General features: G+C 38.8%; 2 protein-coding genes across 2 annotated transcripts; both read right to left on the reverse strand.

The window, feature by feature from the left end:
- Positions 1 to 994: 994 nt before the first annotated feature.
- On the reverse strand, positions 995 to 3,185 carry LOC147325489 (lysozyme C-like). The gene is made up of 4 exons (XM_086300043.1): positions 2,970 to 3,185; positions 1,734 to 1,892; positions 1,302 to 1,380; positions 995 to 1,206 (listed from the first exon to the last, which is right to left on the reverse strand). The coding sequence occupies exons 1-4, from the start codon at positions 3,097 to 3,099 to the stop codon at positions 1,140 to 1,142; spliced, it is 435 nt and encodes a 144-aa protein (XP_086156169.1). The 5' UTR covers positions 3,100 to 3,185; the 3' UTR covers positions 995 to 1,139.
- Positions 3,186 to 9,817: 6,632 nt separating this feature from the next.
- On the reverse strand, positions 9,818 to 13,208 carry LOC147325490 (lysozyme C-like). The gene is made up of 4 exons (XM_086302459.1): positions 12,760 to 13,208; positions 12,287 to 12,445; positions 10,060 to 10,138; positions 9,818 to 9,980 (listed from the first exon to the last, which is right to left on the reverse strand). The coding sequence occupies exons 1-4, from the start codon at positions 13,010 to 13,012 to the stop codon at positions 9,914 to 9,916; spliced, it is 558 nt and encodes a 185-aa protein (XP_086158585.1). The 5' UTR covers positions 13,013 to 13,208; the 3' UTR covers positions 9,818 to 9,913.
- Positions 13,209 to 16,681: the final 3,473 nt, after the last annotated feature.

Raw genomic sequence — 16,681 nt, forward strand, 5'->3', positions numbered from 1 at the left:
ACATCTTTTAAAAACTGTTGTTGTTTATTAAAGATTTTAGCTGATAGGTGCTGCTTAAGCACATGCTCTGCTACAGTCCACCAACCCATCCAGGGTGCAACTGCTTCTCACCCAACAGTGTGTGAAATAGTCTCAACAGTTAATCTAACGATTTGTGTTTCTGGACACAAATTTCACAGAATTTCCCAACATGCTTTGTGGCCTTAAACAAGACTCTTGTGAGCACCTCTGTCAAAGCAAAAGTTTTTGCACATTGCTGGTCTGTAGCATCCCCAGTACTAGACACCCCACTAAATTCATCCCATGGTCAGACAGTGCAAAAAGCCCATTCTCTCTAAAAAGAACATGGCAGCACTACTTAGGCTTGCCAAGCTGCATGTGAACCATCTATGAGACTTTTGGAACAATGCTCTTTTGACAGATTAGATGTGGAGATGTTTGGCCATATTGCATAATACCACATTTGATGAAAACCAAACACAGCACATCGGCGCAAACACTTAATACAAAGCGTGAATTAAGGTGATACAAGAGTAACGATTTGGGGTTGTTTTGCAGCCACAGTACAAGGACAACTTACAGTCATGGAATTAACCAGGAACTCCTCTGACCCAGTCTATAACAGAATGACTGAAAAAGAAAAGAATTGACATGTTACACTGCCCAGGATAAAGTCCAACCTGATTCAAAGGCGGGACCTTAAGTGCATAAACGAATACCCACAAACTAAATAAACTGAAGCACTGTTGTGAAGAAGAGAGGGCCAAAATTTCTCCACAACAATGCGAGAGACTGAGACTCAGATAGAGAATGATTAATGATTCAAGCTACTGAAGCTACTGTACTTAAGTTTTCATAAGGCTAATTTTCCAGTCTGTGTTACTAGCCTAGAATAAGACAACCTAATTGTAAAGAGTTAGGAGAACAATGAAATGTAAAAAACAAAACAAAACATAGTTCCAATCTTCTAATGGTAAGCCACACAAACTGAAAGTCAAGATTTAAACTGAATTTATTGGTTTTAGTAACTAAGTAGATTTTACTTCTTTAAAATCAAATATGGAAACAGTTTGAATGTTTTAGAAGATAATGGGGACATTTTATTATGCCGATGACACCCTCCTGTTTCTATGTGTTGATTAAAGACCGCATCCATCCAAATAGGGTGTGAGATCACGACCTTGACAGTGATTACGCCATCCATACCTGAAACCAGACACGCAGTTAATCCTTTCACAAATGACTGTCTATCCAGAAAAAGCAGGACCATCAGTTTTTAGAATCACATCATTCATTCTTACCAGGCTGCGATGCCTTGGGGGTCTGTAACAACACGTTTGGCGCAGTTGATTGCCACGGTGACATCATCACTTAAAAGGTCTGTGATTAAAAAAAGTAAATACATGATGGCAATTAAGATGTGGTGATTGAGGTAAAACAAGTACAACACAGGAGAAAAGGTATTAATCCATCCACTTTGACACACGTTTTATTGTATAAGCTTGGAAAACAGTGACGTACAAAGAAAAACTTAAATTTTATCTCTAGTGGGCTGGACCAGTATAACCTTTGCATAATAACTGATAGAAGATGTGATTTTCTCAGTAATAATGCTTTTTATGCAGATCTTTAGGTTCTTTGCTTGGATGAAGTTCTAACAACCCCTCATGCCATGAACCAATCCTAAACCTTGGTATCATTCAGATCACAACAAGACCTGGCTCATCACTGACCCTTGCAATTGATTTGGCATCCATTTCTGAAAGACATGATTTTGTCATTGCACCACCAGCGATTATTAATCTGAAAGATGCCAAAATCAGTGGATCCATCGTTGTTGTGGTGCGTCTTCATGGTGTCGTAGTCTGACTCCCATTTGGTCAGGCAAACCCCTGCAGACAAAACAGGAGACATGGACTCCTGAAATCTAAACGTCAGGTATTAAAACCAACATTTTCTCATTTATCCACTTTTCTCATCAGAATCACATTTTTATCATATTTGAAGACCAAACTAATAGTGTTCCACTGTGTTTTTTTCTAACTAGGTACACTTTCAGTGCAATGGCAGTTTTTTTGGGATTATTATCATGCTGAAAACTGAAGCCTTACCAATCAGAGTTCTTCCAGATGGTATTTAATGGCAGATTAAACTCAGTGGTGTTGGAGAGTTTGTCAACATGGATGGAATCATGAATGCAGAAAAGTACCATCAAACATGACAAAGCCTCTACCATGTTTTACGGATGCCCGTTCCAAACCCGCTCCATTTCCAGGGGCAGTTCAATCGTTCACGTCTAACCCAACGAATATACTTTTAAACTGTCACTGGTCTAACCTTGCTGCACAAGGAAATAGCTTCTGATTGGATCACTTCCAAGCTTGTCCCACACTTCTATGCAACTTAATTAGTTCTGCTTAATATCTCCAAGATTTAACATCTCCAAGATTTTTTTTAATCTCATTTTCATTCATTGACAAAAGTGTCAGTACATTTCATCACAGTTTTTGTCTTCCTTCGTTTGTTTATATTTAGTTATTGTTTTATTTATTTTTTTAGGAAAAAAGTTTGTTGAGGAAAACTGTGATGGAAATTAATGGTCAGCTACATTAACACTGATCCATAAGACTTGTTTTCACTTCTTTATGCCTGTCTAATTGGGTCATTTCTGGCATTTTTGTAAATTCGACCAAAGAAATGGGAACAAATGATGTGTTTTTGCAACAGACTGAACGTAACGTAAAGTAACAAGCTGTAACAAGTATGGTAAAAATGGCCTGTATTTGTATAGCCCTTTACTAGTCCCTAAGGACCCCAAAGCGCTTTACACATCCAGTCATCCACCCATTCACACACACATAGTGTGTGTATCATAACAAGCTGATCGTAAAGTGCCTAGCATGGGATTCACATGTGAAGTCATTTAGCTCTTGTGTGTGAGACCAGGCAGTCTGACAGGTCATACTCACAGTCAGCCAGACTGACATCGCGGTAGCCGTCCATTCCACTATCCTTCAACTTGTGGGCCCATTCACAGCGCTGGAAGCGTTTAGCGTTCGCTACAGCCACCAAGAGCAAAAAGAATAGACTTTTCATCATGGTGTCTCTGCTGGTCTGAATTTGTCCAGAGCTGTTGCTGAGTTTTCTGAGTTGTAACTGTCTAGGTTCAGATAAGAGGACCTGAGCATGAGTCACGCAAAAGCAAATAGCAAGCAATGGTGGGTTCATGGTTACAAATTCCAGACAGACAAACAAAGCAGATCAATCAGAGTGAGACAAACTGATGTTTGAGGAAGTTTTTTTTTTTTTTAAAGCAGTTCTAATTAATGGCAGAAACAAAGCATACAAAGCTTTATTATTGATTTTACACCACAGGACCATATGAATCATACCATGAATATAATATTGCACTAAAAAAAGACTAAAATATAAAATGCTTTTAAAATTGAACACAATAATGGATACAACTTGAAGTTGCCACATTTCAGTCCAAATGTAAGTCAAATTTTATTCTAATTTCCAGATATTTCTCAAAAAATAACAAGCATTTATGTAGTTACCCAGTTATAGCTCAAACAGTGAAAAATAATGTAAAGAATTAAAAAAGAAATCATTAAGTCATCATTGGTGTATGGAGGCCCGTTTAAGCCACTAGAAAAAAAGTATCCATAACTCAAAATTTCAACTTATTAACTCGAAATTTTGAGAAAAGTAACTCGAAATTTCGAGTTAGCTCTGCCAATCAGTAATCTATGTGAATGACATCATTTTCTTGTTAGGAAGGATATGGCGCAGAGGAACACTCACTGTAAACTGCATCGCAACAAATTGGAGATTTCGAGAGTACGTTTGCTGATAGTAACACCATGTGATTCAGCTAATAACACAAGGATTTCAGCATTGGTGAAGCCATGTTGAAATTATTCAGCAATTTGTGCGTTCATGACTGGCTGTAATACCGGTAGCTTAGCTGTAGCATTTGTAGCTGAGGGCTTCAGCTCCGGGGTAACAAGGAAATGACGTCGTCATTCACGTAGATTACTGATTGGCAGCGCTAACTCGAAATTTCAAAATTCTTTTTTTTTTTTTTAAGTGGTGGAAACAGGCTTTCATACTGGTGATAACCCAAAGTGTTTGGAGAAAAGGAAAATTAACTTTTTGAAAAAAAATTCAGTTGAAGGATTATTTTCTTGGAACTCTGACTCTAAAGACTTGGATAATTTAATACAACAAAAATTACATACACAGGGTGGTTAGCACTGTCACCTCATAACAAGAAGGTTCTTGTCAAGGATTGCTGTGTGGCAGGCAGGAGATTGGACCTAAAATGCAGGACTCACAACACACGGGAATAAACTCAAAATACAGCTTTATTTACTGACTCAAGGAAATTATACAAAACTAAACTAGACTGGGAAAATATAAATTAAACATCACAGAGCAGCACACAAGGGAACACACAGCATGAGGGAGAACACAACACTGACAAAGAGAAACACAGGGCTTAAATACACTGAGGGATAACAAGGGCAATGAGACACAAAAGGAGAGCACAGCTGGGAGTAATTAGGCAGGATGAGACAAAGGAAGCAAACTAGAAACACTGACATGAGACACAGACCTTCAAAGTAAAACAGGAAACACAGACTGAACTCTAGACATGTAAACTTAACAGAGACTCGGGAGACAGAATATAGAGACCTGAAATGTGGGACAGAAAGACACAGAGTTAACACCGAGAAACCAAATAACAAAACCTAAGAACTAGAACTCAGGAAGTACTACAGAACTAGGGAGCTAGAAATACTAGGACAGAAACCAAAACACAAACAGTCATAAACCATGATAAAATCAAATGTAAAAGTACAAAACTCAAAACACTAGGTCACCGACCCATGACCGAGACAGTTCTAGGTTCAGATCCACTCTGTGGCTATTCTTTGTGCAGTTTGCATACTCTCTCTGTGTCTGTGTGGCTTCTCTCTTACCCACAGAGGTGAATGGTCTCTCTGTATTGGCACTGCAACAGATTGGAGAACTGTCCAAGGTGTACTCTGCCCTTTGGGAGGTGGGATAGACCCCAGCCCCACTGTCACCCTGAACTGGATAAATGTCAAAGATGGAGGGATGAAAAATGACATATTTTAATTGATGATGAATTAATGATGACATCGAGGGTTATATTTTAGAAACGATAAATAACACAAACTGAAAATCAAGATTTTAATTCAGTTTATTAGTTTGAGTATCTCAGTGTGTTTCACTCCAGTTAGCTCAAAAACACAGAAACAGCCCAAATGCTTCAGAGGAAGACAGGGGCATTTTATTATGTTGATGACACCCTCCTGTTTCTATGTGCTGGTTAAAGACCACATCCAGCCAAATACTTTGTGAGATCATGACCCTCAAAGTTATCACGTCATCCAACCTGGAACCAGACACAAGGATCATCAGTCTGGTGAAGCAGCACCATCACATCACATCAGATGATCATATGATCCATTCTTACCAGGCTCTGATGCCTAGAGGATCCCTAACAACTTGCTTGGCACAGTTTATTGCCATGTTGACATCTCTCAAAAGCACTTTGTCCAAACAAAGAAAAAAATGAAGGGAATTATGGCGGGGGCATGGTCTGTGGCCTGCTGCAGAGGAAGGGTGACGCAGTGCGTTGAGTTGTGTTTGATGTTGACAGTGAGGAGCAGAGACACAGAAGGGAGCAACGAGCCACCAGGGTAGTGTCTGTGTCCCAGGCTGAACAAGCAAAACCTCAGTGTGTTTGTGTGGGGCAAATAAAAGGGCTGCTGCCCAAATCGAACATCATGTGTGGTCGATGCTTTGGGGAAGAGTTAAGTGTGACAGGAATTTCAAAAGTACAGATGAGAGAACAACAAGTATAAAAATAAGGGAAGATGCTGTAAATCAGGGGTGCCCAATCCCGGTCCTCGAGAGCTACCGTCCTGCAGCTTTTAGATGCATCCTTGTTCCCACACACCTGAATCAAATGAATGGCTTGTTATCAGGCCTTTGCCAAACATGATGGCATGCTGAAGAGATCAAACCATTTGATTCAGCTGTGTTGGAGTAGGGATGCATCTAAAAGCTGCAGGATAGTAGCTCTCGAGGACCGGGATTGGGCAGCCCTGCTGTAAATGAATCCATATAAACTGCTAATGGTGAGCTGAACTTAATTTGATAACTGTCCATTTACAGGTTGAGCTATATTCTTACCCTTACCTGGACACTGGGGAAATAACAGAGGTCAACATCTGCATTTTTATGCAGAAACCAAGATATTTGAGATAAGATAAAATGAATCAAGAACACTAACACACATATTTATGTCCCCAGTACAGGACATGAAGTTTTGGTAAACAGTAGTCATTCAGTAATTAATAATTAGAATGAAGTTACATAGCTTAAGCTAGTACAACAGGAAACATGAGCTCAGTTAACTGTGGTGATAACCCTCTGTTCTCTCTGTTATGAGAAGTCTTGGCAATCAGAGGGAAACTAATAATGATCACATGACCTGCATTTTTTATTATCAAAAAATCCCAACTCTAACTCCAGTTACATATTTCTCCAAAAACATAGGGTTAGAAATGGTGTCATCACTGTTGCCGCACAGCAAGAAGGTCCTGAGTTCAATTTCCAGGCCGGGGTCTTTCTGTGTGGGTTCCCTCCGGGTACTCCGGCTTCCTCCCACTGTCCAAAGACATGCAGTTTGTGGGGATAGGTTAATCGATTAATCCAAATTGCCCATAGGTGTGAATGCGGGAGTGAATGTGAGCGCGAATGGTTGTCTGTCTCTGTGTGTTAGCCCTACGACAGACTGGCGACCTGTCCAGGGTGTACCCCGCCTCTCGCCCTATGACAGCTGGTATAGGCTCCAGCACCCCCCGCGAACCTGAAAAGGATAAGCAGAAGTGAATGAATGGATAGATAGAATTGGTGTCATTACCAGTGATGGCTTCACAGAGTTCACAGGGTTAACACTGCTCAACTAGCCAAGATTAGACGGCTAAGACACTCTGTATGGCAGAAAAATGAAATTAATTTTACTTCATCGGCCAGATAAATCCTATTGTATTCCCCAGTGGATTGGATCAGTATAAGTTAAGACCTATCAGTAAAAATGCTTTTAATACTGATTACACTTCAGGCTTTATTTTTGGGTGAAATTTTAACAACCTCTGTTAATGACACAATCCTGTCTTAACCAGGTCATCGGCAAAACTTTCAGGATGAAAAATTTCACCTCGTCCTCATTTTAGGTTTGACAGCGTTTTAGTAGGTAAAGGTGAATGAATTGAGCTGTGGTTTGGGGAAGGCCTCGAAGGGGACTGGCAACAGCTCCCTGGCAGATCCCCGTGTACTAAATAGGAGTGAAGAAGTTAAAGAATTGAGAACAAGGAGGGAGGGAGGGCGGGGCACGTAAAGAGAATGAACAGCTTGCAGAAGTGGGGGAACCTATATAGATGACAACCGGAAGGAGCATGTTTGGAGGCGTGGTGTCATGGTCCTAGGTCTGTGACCCAGTGTTTTTGGTTGTGTACTTTTACTTTTAATAGTTTTATGTATTATGACTGTTGTTTTGGGTTTCCCAGGGTTTAGTTGTGTTCCCTCTGTTTGGTGTCATCCCTGCTTGTGTATCCCCTTTAGTGTAGTAAGGTCTCTGTGTTTAGTCTGCGTCTCTGAGTCTGTGTCATTATGTGCATGCGTTTCCTGTTTTACTTTGAAGGTCTGTGTCTGATGTCAGTGCGTTCTGTTTACGTTTCCCCTGCCTCGTCAGCTGTGATGTCTCCCAGGTGTGTTTCCCTCCTGTTTCCCATCCCCTGATTGCTCGTGTGTGTATTTATAGTGTGTGTTCCCTTGTCCTCGTTGCTGGTTTGTCTGCATCTTTGTCCGTCATCCTGTGTAGTTCCCTGCGCCTCCCTGCATCTCTGTTTCTGGTTAGTTTTTCCCAGTTTAGGTTTTCTTAGTTTCATGTTCACCCTCGTCATTTCTGTTTGTATCTACATTTGTTTAATAAACTCACTTGCACCAGAGCTGCCGCTTCTTGGGTCCTAAATAATTCACACACGGCTTGCCCTGGCAACCCGTGACACGTGGTCCTGCTCCTGAAATTCCGATACATAATCTCCAATTGTTCTATCAACAAGGTCTAGAAGCCTGAAATCCTTCTTTGCAATTTACACATGCAGCCAAGTCTAGCTTGGCTGTATGTGTAAATGAGCTTGCCAGCTCCTTTAGATTGCCAGGTTAGACCATCTATCAGGCTGTGGCTGTCAGACCATAGTTTTGACACCCCTATTCACAGGAATTACCCACCAATCAGTGCCCAGCATCATTAATGCAATTATCCATCCTGCTGTCACTCACAAGTATGTCACCATATTTATCCATATATAAGCAGCATACTGCAGGTAAAAGTGGCAGATGTTGTACTAAAACATACAATTATAAATTAAAAGTAAATTCTCTTGTACATAGGTTACATTCTGTTTGGGTCTCCAAAACCTGCTGAGAGCATCACAGTTAGGGAGAAAAGGGTCAAAACTACCAGTATATAAGAAGTTGCTCTGAATAGAGAATCATAGAGTATAACAGCTTTAGCCCTTTGAGATCTTAGTCGTCATTGGTATCGACACCAACACTACTGTGTGCTTTAACTTCCTAAGACCCGAACTCTTCCACGGCATACATTTTTAATTTCTCTTTGATATTTGGGCATATTGGGGCATATGAATGTAAAAACAAAGAATTACCAGATCTTTTTTTTACCTTATTTTTGTTTTTAAGAAAAATAAGAGCCACATGTGAGGATATTCGTTTAAAATTTCAATAGAACTGTAGTAGTATAATGTCCTCGTAAAAGGATATCAGGCCCTTGTAGAGCAAAATTGAGTATTTTGGTCTAAATAACCCAAAATGTGATGTCCACATATGTGGACGCCAGGTCCTAGGAGGTTAAATATTAGAATATTATTACATTTGTCAAGCTCTCCCATGCCTGGAAGTCAGAGAACAAAGAAAGTAACAGACACCCATCAAACCTCTTCACTTGTTAGTGTCATGAACAGGTCTCCAGTTGTAGCTAAAACATGGACAGAAATCAATGAGTCATCACTGGTGATAATCCTACCCACTTGAGAAAGCAGAATTGTAATATCTAAATCATTTTTATTTATTCCAGTAATAATAATAATAATAATACTAATTATGTTATTTTCTTTTTCTCTGATTTTCGGACTTGGAAGAACAATCTAATACAATATTATTGTCATGGTACTGGGTCTGCGGCCCAGTGTTGTGTGTATTTTAGTTTTATTTTATTGATGATTGTATTTTTCTCCATGTTTCCTGTTTTATTTTGAAGGAATCTTGTGTTCTTTGTTCATTGTATTTAGTTTCACTTCCCCTGTCCTGTCATTAGGTTCATGTCAGCCAGCTGTTTCCCCATGTGTTCCCACTTCCCCTGATCACCTCCTGTGTGGATTTATGTCCTCTGTTTTCTGTATGTCATTGTCAGGTCGTCTGTTATCCCCACCATAGTCTGTCCTAGTGTTTTGATAGTGTGTCATAGTTTTCATGCTTAATCAACTGCCACCAGCCGAATAAAGGCTCGCTTTTTGTTTCACCTGCAACTTCTCTCTCAGTGTCTGCTCTTCGGTCCGTTCAGCAAAACACACCGGCGTATCCCGCCGTGATTATTATATATTTCAATTGAATGCTTTAGGGTTGGGGTCATGACTGATGATAACTTTCAGGGTTAAATCCTAAAAAAGGTAGATGAAAAGAATGAAAGCTGTGATTTTAATTCAGTTTATTAATTTGAAAAATTACTGAAACAGAAGAAGACGGGGACATCTTATTATGTGAACGAGACCCTCCTGTTGCCGTGGGCTGACTAAACACCACATCCACTCACATAGGAGCTGAGGTCACGACCCTCACAGTTATATTGCCAGCCATACCTGAAACCAGACAAAAGTATGATTAACCAAGTAAGAGGTCAGTCAGAAACTTTTTGCCAGTTATGTGATTCGTTCTTACCAGGCACTGATCCCTTGAGGATCCCGCACGACACGTTTGGCACAGGTGATTGCTGCATTGACATTATCGCTCAAAAACGCTGTGACCAAAAATGGGGAAAAAAGGACAGCAACGTAAAAATCAAAAGTGTAAAACATCAAAATTGTAGCTGGCATTGCTGAAACTGAGAAAAAAGTGAGTCAAATGACAATATTAAAATTTAGTCAACTTAGGACATAATGAGACAGGATTTTAGGTGGTTTGAAGCAGTTTCTTGCAGTATTGTGAATGCTGCACTGGTCTGCCATTAAGGAGAGTACCCCAAACTTAGAAATGTCCATGTACAGTTTCATTTACATTCTCAACCTAAATAACTAATAATCTGTGTCAAGAATTTAAGAATTAACCAATGTTGAACTAGCTTGAATGCAAAACTGTTCTGAAAAGTGTACACTCTTCTCATTTTAATTTAATTGCGATGTTATTGTTCTTGTAAAAGCAATGTTGAAGAAATCAGGGCAAAAGCCTGTAGCCCTCAGCTGTTCCAACAGCAGTAGTAAACTTCAAATCTAAAATAAAAATTAACACAAAGCAAAAGTGGTCTTAAGACCAGTATTCGCAGACCAATAGAGTATTAACGTAAACATTTTTTATCTCCTGTGCAGCAGTTTATAACCACCTGTATCTGCTGCTATAAGGATAGAGGCAGATACAAGTGACAGAAAGGACCAATCATGGACAGTACCAATGTTGCACTTAACATGCTGCTTTTTACTAAGAGTAATTTCCCATGCACAGAGGTAAGTATTTGAGACGTAAGAGCGTTTTTTTGGAGGGATAGAGGGTATACAAAAGTGTCTACTTCTGTAGCCAGCATACACAGAGCATCCCATTGGAGTTTTGGTTCTGTTTGGGTCTTGACTGCCTCCTGATCTTTAAAGCATCACAAAACTACCAGATACGCAACTTATAAACTGAGGTCTATGTAGGGGTGGGTTTATTTTAGTTCGAATAATGCAATATTGATTCATTAAATCCTGAATCGATTTTTAAATATAAATGTATTTTTCCAGAAATGTCAGAATCTTAGGTTGAAGCTCAGCAAACTGTTTCAACAGCTGCCAAACGGCTAAAACAGGCAATGAGAACAGGTAAAATGATTGCGCACAAAGATGTAAGCACAAAGTGTGGATCGTTCACCCGATGGCACGTACGCAGACACCCCATTGGGTGCTGAAAGCTGACATCTCACAGATTCTGCAGCTTCAGGTTTCGTCACTCTCTGACCAAAATTCACTGAACCAACAGCAAAAGAAGATCAAAACTACGCTTCATGTTTGAAAAACATTGTCATTAATCCCCTCTTACTTTGGCTGTTTTGCTTCCACCATGATAAAAATCTCTCTCTCTCAGTGTACTCAGAAACCATTTACCATCAAAAAGCTCTACTTTCTGCATGAGTCGCTTATTACAAACCGGTATGATGTTCAATATAGAATAAATTTAAACTTTTACAAACTATGTCAAATTGCAAAATGCTTAGCTGTGTCTCTAATAAAACCTCTGTAACTTTGTTCTGCTTCATTTCAGCATCATCAGGTAATGTTCATATGTTTATTCATGGTTTTCTTTAGTTTTTGATCAGTTGCAGAATATTTTTAAGGTTTATCTGCTATAAGAAGCCAGGCCAGGAAAATCTTCTTCATGTTTTTCTGTGTTTTATGCTCAGATATCATCTGGTGTGATGCTTACACCTCTAATGAAGTCTAACAAGTGTCAGCTTTGTTTTTATACATAGATATACAATATGGATATGTACTGATAAATGATCATAATTATAATATTTCTGACTGAGTCAAAACTGAATCGAATTGGGGATTGAATCGAATCAGGACCTTGCGAATTGGAATTTAATCAGTTATAGAAATCAGTGATGACCAGCCCTAGGTCTAAGTCATCATTGATGGGGTCCCCAACCCTAAACCCTTTCAACTTTAACTCATGCAGACAAGCAGAAAATGTAATATTTGTTTTATTAAATTTCCCAAGTTCTCCTAATCCTTGGCAGTCAGGAAACACCCATCAGAAACTATTCTGATTCCCCCCAAAATAATTTATTTAGCTTTTCTTTAAAGTATAAGGTAAGTGTTAGGACCTATGATGACTAACACCTCACAAGGTTAAAGATTGCCATCACTCAGACAGCAAGAGGACCTGAGCTAAAAACCTATTGAGGCTCATGACTGACCACTGCAGTTCATGTTGCATCCGTTATGCGAGTTGATGATGTAGTCATTGCACCACCAGTAGCTGTTAATTTGAAAGATGCCAAAGTCGGTGGATCCGTCATTGTTGGTGTTTTTGGCCATGGTGTTATAGTTTGACTCCCATCGGGTGAGGCAAACCCCTGCAGACAGAAAAAAAGAGCTGGAGGTATAGACAACTTGAAAGCTAAGTGTCAGGTAAACTAAAATTGACCTGTTTTTCATATATTAATGCTTGGTCAGAATCACATTCTTGACAGATTTTAAAAACTAAGGTTACACAAATTGGAAGATAGATCGGTAAGTTGGACTCTCTGCGCACCAATATTATTAAAAAGCAAGTAGGTGAAAATTCCACATATGGGTAACCATGACCTTACCCTTAACATGGCATTGGTAACAATGTACAAGTTAAGAATGATCTTGCATTTTCCTAAGCTGACATGCTGGTACTCACAGTCGGCAAGGCTGATTCCATAGTAGCCGTCCATGCCATTAGCCTTGAGCGTGCGGGCCCATTCACAGCGCTCGAAGATTTTGGCGTTGGCCACAGCCAAGAAGAGCAAAACCAACAGACTCCTCATGATGGTATTTTTCCTTGTCCGAATGTGTCCACAACTGCTGCTGCTTCCCTTTTTATAGCCAAAAATGCTTAGTTGCAAATGGTGTTGATTTCCAGGCTCAGATAAGAGGTCCCCAAAGGACAGCATAAGGGAAGGGTTGCATCAAAGTAGAAAAGCAAGCAATGGTGGGTATATGGTTAAAAAATAGAGCTTGACAAACAAAGCATATCGATCCAGCTGAGAAGGATCCCAAAGCTCTGAAAAGTGTATTTAAAAAAAGGTCTAACTAGATAAGAGCACCCAAATACCCACAAGGGAACGGTTAGGTGAAAGTGGAAAAGCAAGCAATGGTGGATTTATTCTTAAAAAATACAGCTGGACAAACAAAGCATATTGGTCAAGTTGAGATAGATTCCAGAGTTGTGGAACGATTTTCCGTTTGTTTTTGCAACACATGAGACCACATTTTCCTCAAACAAACATCATGTTTGATTCAATAAGCCTAAAGTAGCCTTAAACATTCAACCAGTGATTTTAAATTCATCTATCAGCTCCTTAAAATGACCACAAAAACAGAAAATTATCAAAATCTCTCTTCAATCTTTGAAATAATAAACAGTGAAAGTAGAGATTTTAACTGAGTTTAACATTATTAATTTCAATGTGTTTCCTTAAAAGGAGAAACAGTTGTAATGATTCCATCTGCTGCAGAGAAAGATGGGGACATTTTGTCGATGATCAGGGCCGTGCAGAGATGTTTGAAGGGGCACATAGGCTGAACAATCTCACACATAGTACATAATTCGCACTTTACTTTCTTCTTTCCTGAACCTTATCTTATCTTATCATATTATATACATTTGTACTTATGTAAATATGTATATTTTTATAGTTTTTCAAATCATTACAGTGCAATACTTTGCACGATTATGGATATACTTATAAGCACAAACACATGGCTGTTACACCTGTTACACTTTTTTATATATATTATACAGAATATTATACACTTTTACATTTTTATATATGATTCTTACTCCTGTTTTTTTTTTTTTTTCTCTTAGTTTAGGTAAAAGTTTTTCTAGTATGTTTCTCACAGTCGGGGGGAGTATTTTTTAGCCAGAAAAAAACATTTCACTGTATGTTGTACTAGCTATAACTACATGTGACAAATAAATAAAGAAATTGAAATTGAAATTGAATTAATTAAATGTGGCAATAATTTATTAAAATTGGAATTAATTAATTAAATAAATAGTTATGACACATGTAATTAATTAATTATTGACACATTTAATTAATTATTTATGTATTTCACATTTTAATTAATTATTGACACATTTAATTAATTAATTATTGACACATTTAATTATTTATGTATTTCACATTTTAATTAATTATTGACACATTTAATTAATTATTTAATGATATATTTATTTATTTCATTTTGGCAGTCATGGCGCCTGGCTCTCATCTTGAAATAATTTTATCTGTCAGCCTCACCCATCAAACTCAGGGGGCGGGGTTAACGCTGATCGAGTCAAAACCATTGCTTTGGCCTGGTGGCCATTGTTTCTAGCACACAACAACCGGCATGTGGAAACTAACAGAACTGAACTTTGAAAAACCCTGTTTGTGTGTCACCAAATACCGTTTTAATATTTTTTTTAGCCGAGAATGTAGTGGTTTAATCTTCATGTGTCTGGTCGGTTTGTCAAGATACAGCCTCTTTGCAAAAGTGTTTCGATGATTTCGGAGATGTCTGCCCAGTCTCACGGCAAAGCGTGGGATAGACCCGCTCGCCTCGCAAGCAATCCCACCGACAAAGCGCAGGCCCCGGTACACAGCTGTAGTAACCCCCGCTGACTTCTTTTACTGAGGTTATATTTATCGGTGTTTTATTTCCTGAAGTTCTTATGTGTCCTACGTGTTTCAGTCGCCAATTCTGAATTATAACATTAAAAACATGTTTAAGGAGGAGAGAGCAAATAAATCTGTTTAACATCTGATCTTTGGGTTTTTGTTCAGTAATCAGCGTGACCTGTGTATTGTGAGGTACACAGGTAAAATTCGAGTGACCAAGTAGCAGTTGAATAAAAGTCATTGAATAAGTGTTGAAATAAACTGGCAGAATTAAGAGAATTAAAACATTTCAAGAGCTCAAATTACTTAATGGTTCAATTTTGTTTCACGAACGCAAAACATATAGGTTTATGAATATGAAAAGGTTGCAGTGGTGTTGATTTGACTCTGTGTAGGTTTAGGTTTGGTATTTTTATTGATGGGAGGGATATTCAGTGACAAGTCCTAAGACCCGGGCGTCTGCATTTTGTTTTTGTTATTTTTCATTTTATTTTGTTTTATATTTTGAACAGTGCACTGATTTTTGTTTGTGAATCTTTTCTTTAAGCAGATCTGCACAACGGAAATTACAAGCATTACACGTCGGCGAGAAAATTGTTGTAAGTGAGTTTCTCCGCATTGAAATGGGTTCTGGAGGAAACACTTGTGGGGACAATTAGAAACGAGAGTCCCTGTTTAAAAAAGGATTCAGCGAGGTAATCCAAACTCAAGTTCTTGTTTTCTTTTTGAGATGACGTCATTTTGCTGAGTGTGGAAACTAAATGCGACGACAGGTTTCACTATCAGCAAAGAAAGAAAGAATGGATGAATGGATGAAAGACTGGAAATAAAAACAAACGGACTGACTGGTAAAAAATGACCAGACTTGACCATGACTCAAGGTTAACCACCTCCACCTAGATAGGATAAAAGGGTGGATGAATTTATGTGTGTTTCTTTTTACAGGAGTAGAAGGATGACAAAATATTCGAGGATGAGTGAACCTGTAAATGCCATTTTTGTGTCTTGTGTTGCTTACAGAGGTAACTGCGCAGCGTTACCATTTACATTTTCTTCCCTACAGGGTTACAGTTTTAATGTTTTTCTATTACAGGATTTCTGGGCGGATGTGTGAAGAAACGGTGTTTATGGGTTAGGAGTGGGGGATGCTATTACACTGTATTCTGGTGAGAGTGTTGGGGGAGACACACCCTGTCTTGAAAACTGTGATTCTTTTACAGGAAATGTTTTATAGCACCTATGGAATGAGGATGCCTGACTACGGTCAATGTGCTGCTAATGTTTGCTTTGCTTTGGTGAGAAGGGTGCAGTAGAAAACAGACAAGTGACATGAAAACAAGTAATAATAACAAATAACAAATTTGGGGACAGTTTGACCTAGAGCCCACTAACTGGCCATTAGGGGCTCTCTCTCTTGGAATAACATTGCCCAAAGGGTGAATAAAGCAAATTCTGGCAATAATAGTGGTTTAATGATTGGGGAAACCTGAACATGATACTTGTCTGTTGTGCTGAACCGTTTATTACTCTTATGATTTGCAGGTGGTTGTAAATAAGCTGTTTACTTTAACAGGTTTGCTTTTTAGCTGAATTGCAAAATACAACTAGAACGATTGATTGAGACTAATCGCTACTAACCTGAAACTGAGGAGGTTCTATATAAGGAGGAATTAAAACAGGTATAAAATGCATCTGATCTTTAATTGCAGGTGGGACCATGAAGATTTTTTGGTACAGATTGCAGGTTGTTGCTCATTATTGAAGTGTGCTCATAAAGGCCAAAAGCTATATAGGGGGTCTATCATTTGGTCTGTGTTTTAATAATTTAGGTATGGCAAAATTAAAGGTTTCTAGACAATTTAGGGAACGAGTGAGAAGCATAATTAGATGATCAGAAACTGAGTACTACACTCATGTTAGAATTGAGAATGCCCAATTTGTTTGAGGTCTGTT

Source organism: Aulonocara sp. 'chitande type north' Nkhata Bay, linkage group LG7 (genome assembly GCF_057382095.1).
Source record: "Aulonocara sp. 'chitande type north' Nkhata Bay isolate Kocher_YH1m ecotype deep benthic linkage group LG7, A_spYH_male_GT1.1, whole genome shotgun sequence".
NCBI classification, from domain to species: domain Eukaryota; kingdom Metazoa; phylum Chordata; class Actinopteri; order Cichliformes; family Cichlidae; genus Aulonocara; species Aulonocara sp. 'chitande type north' Nkhata Bay.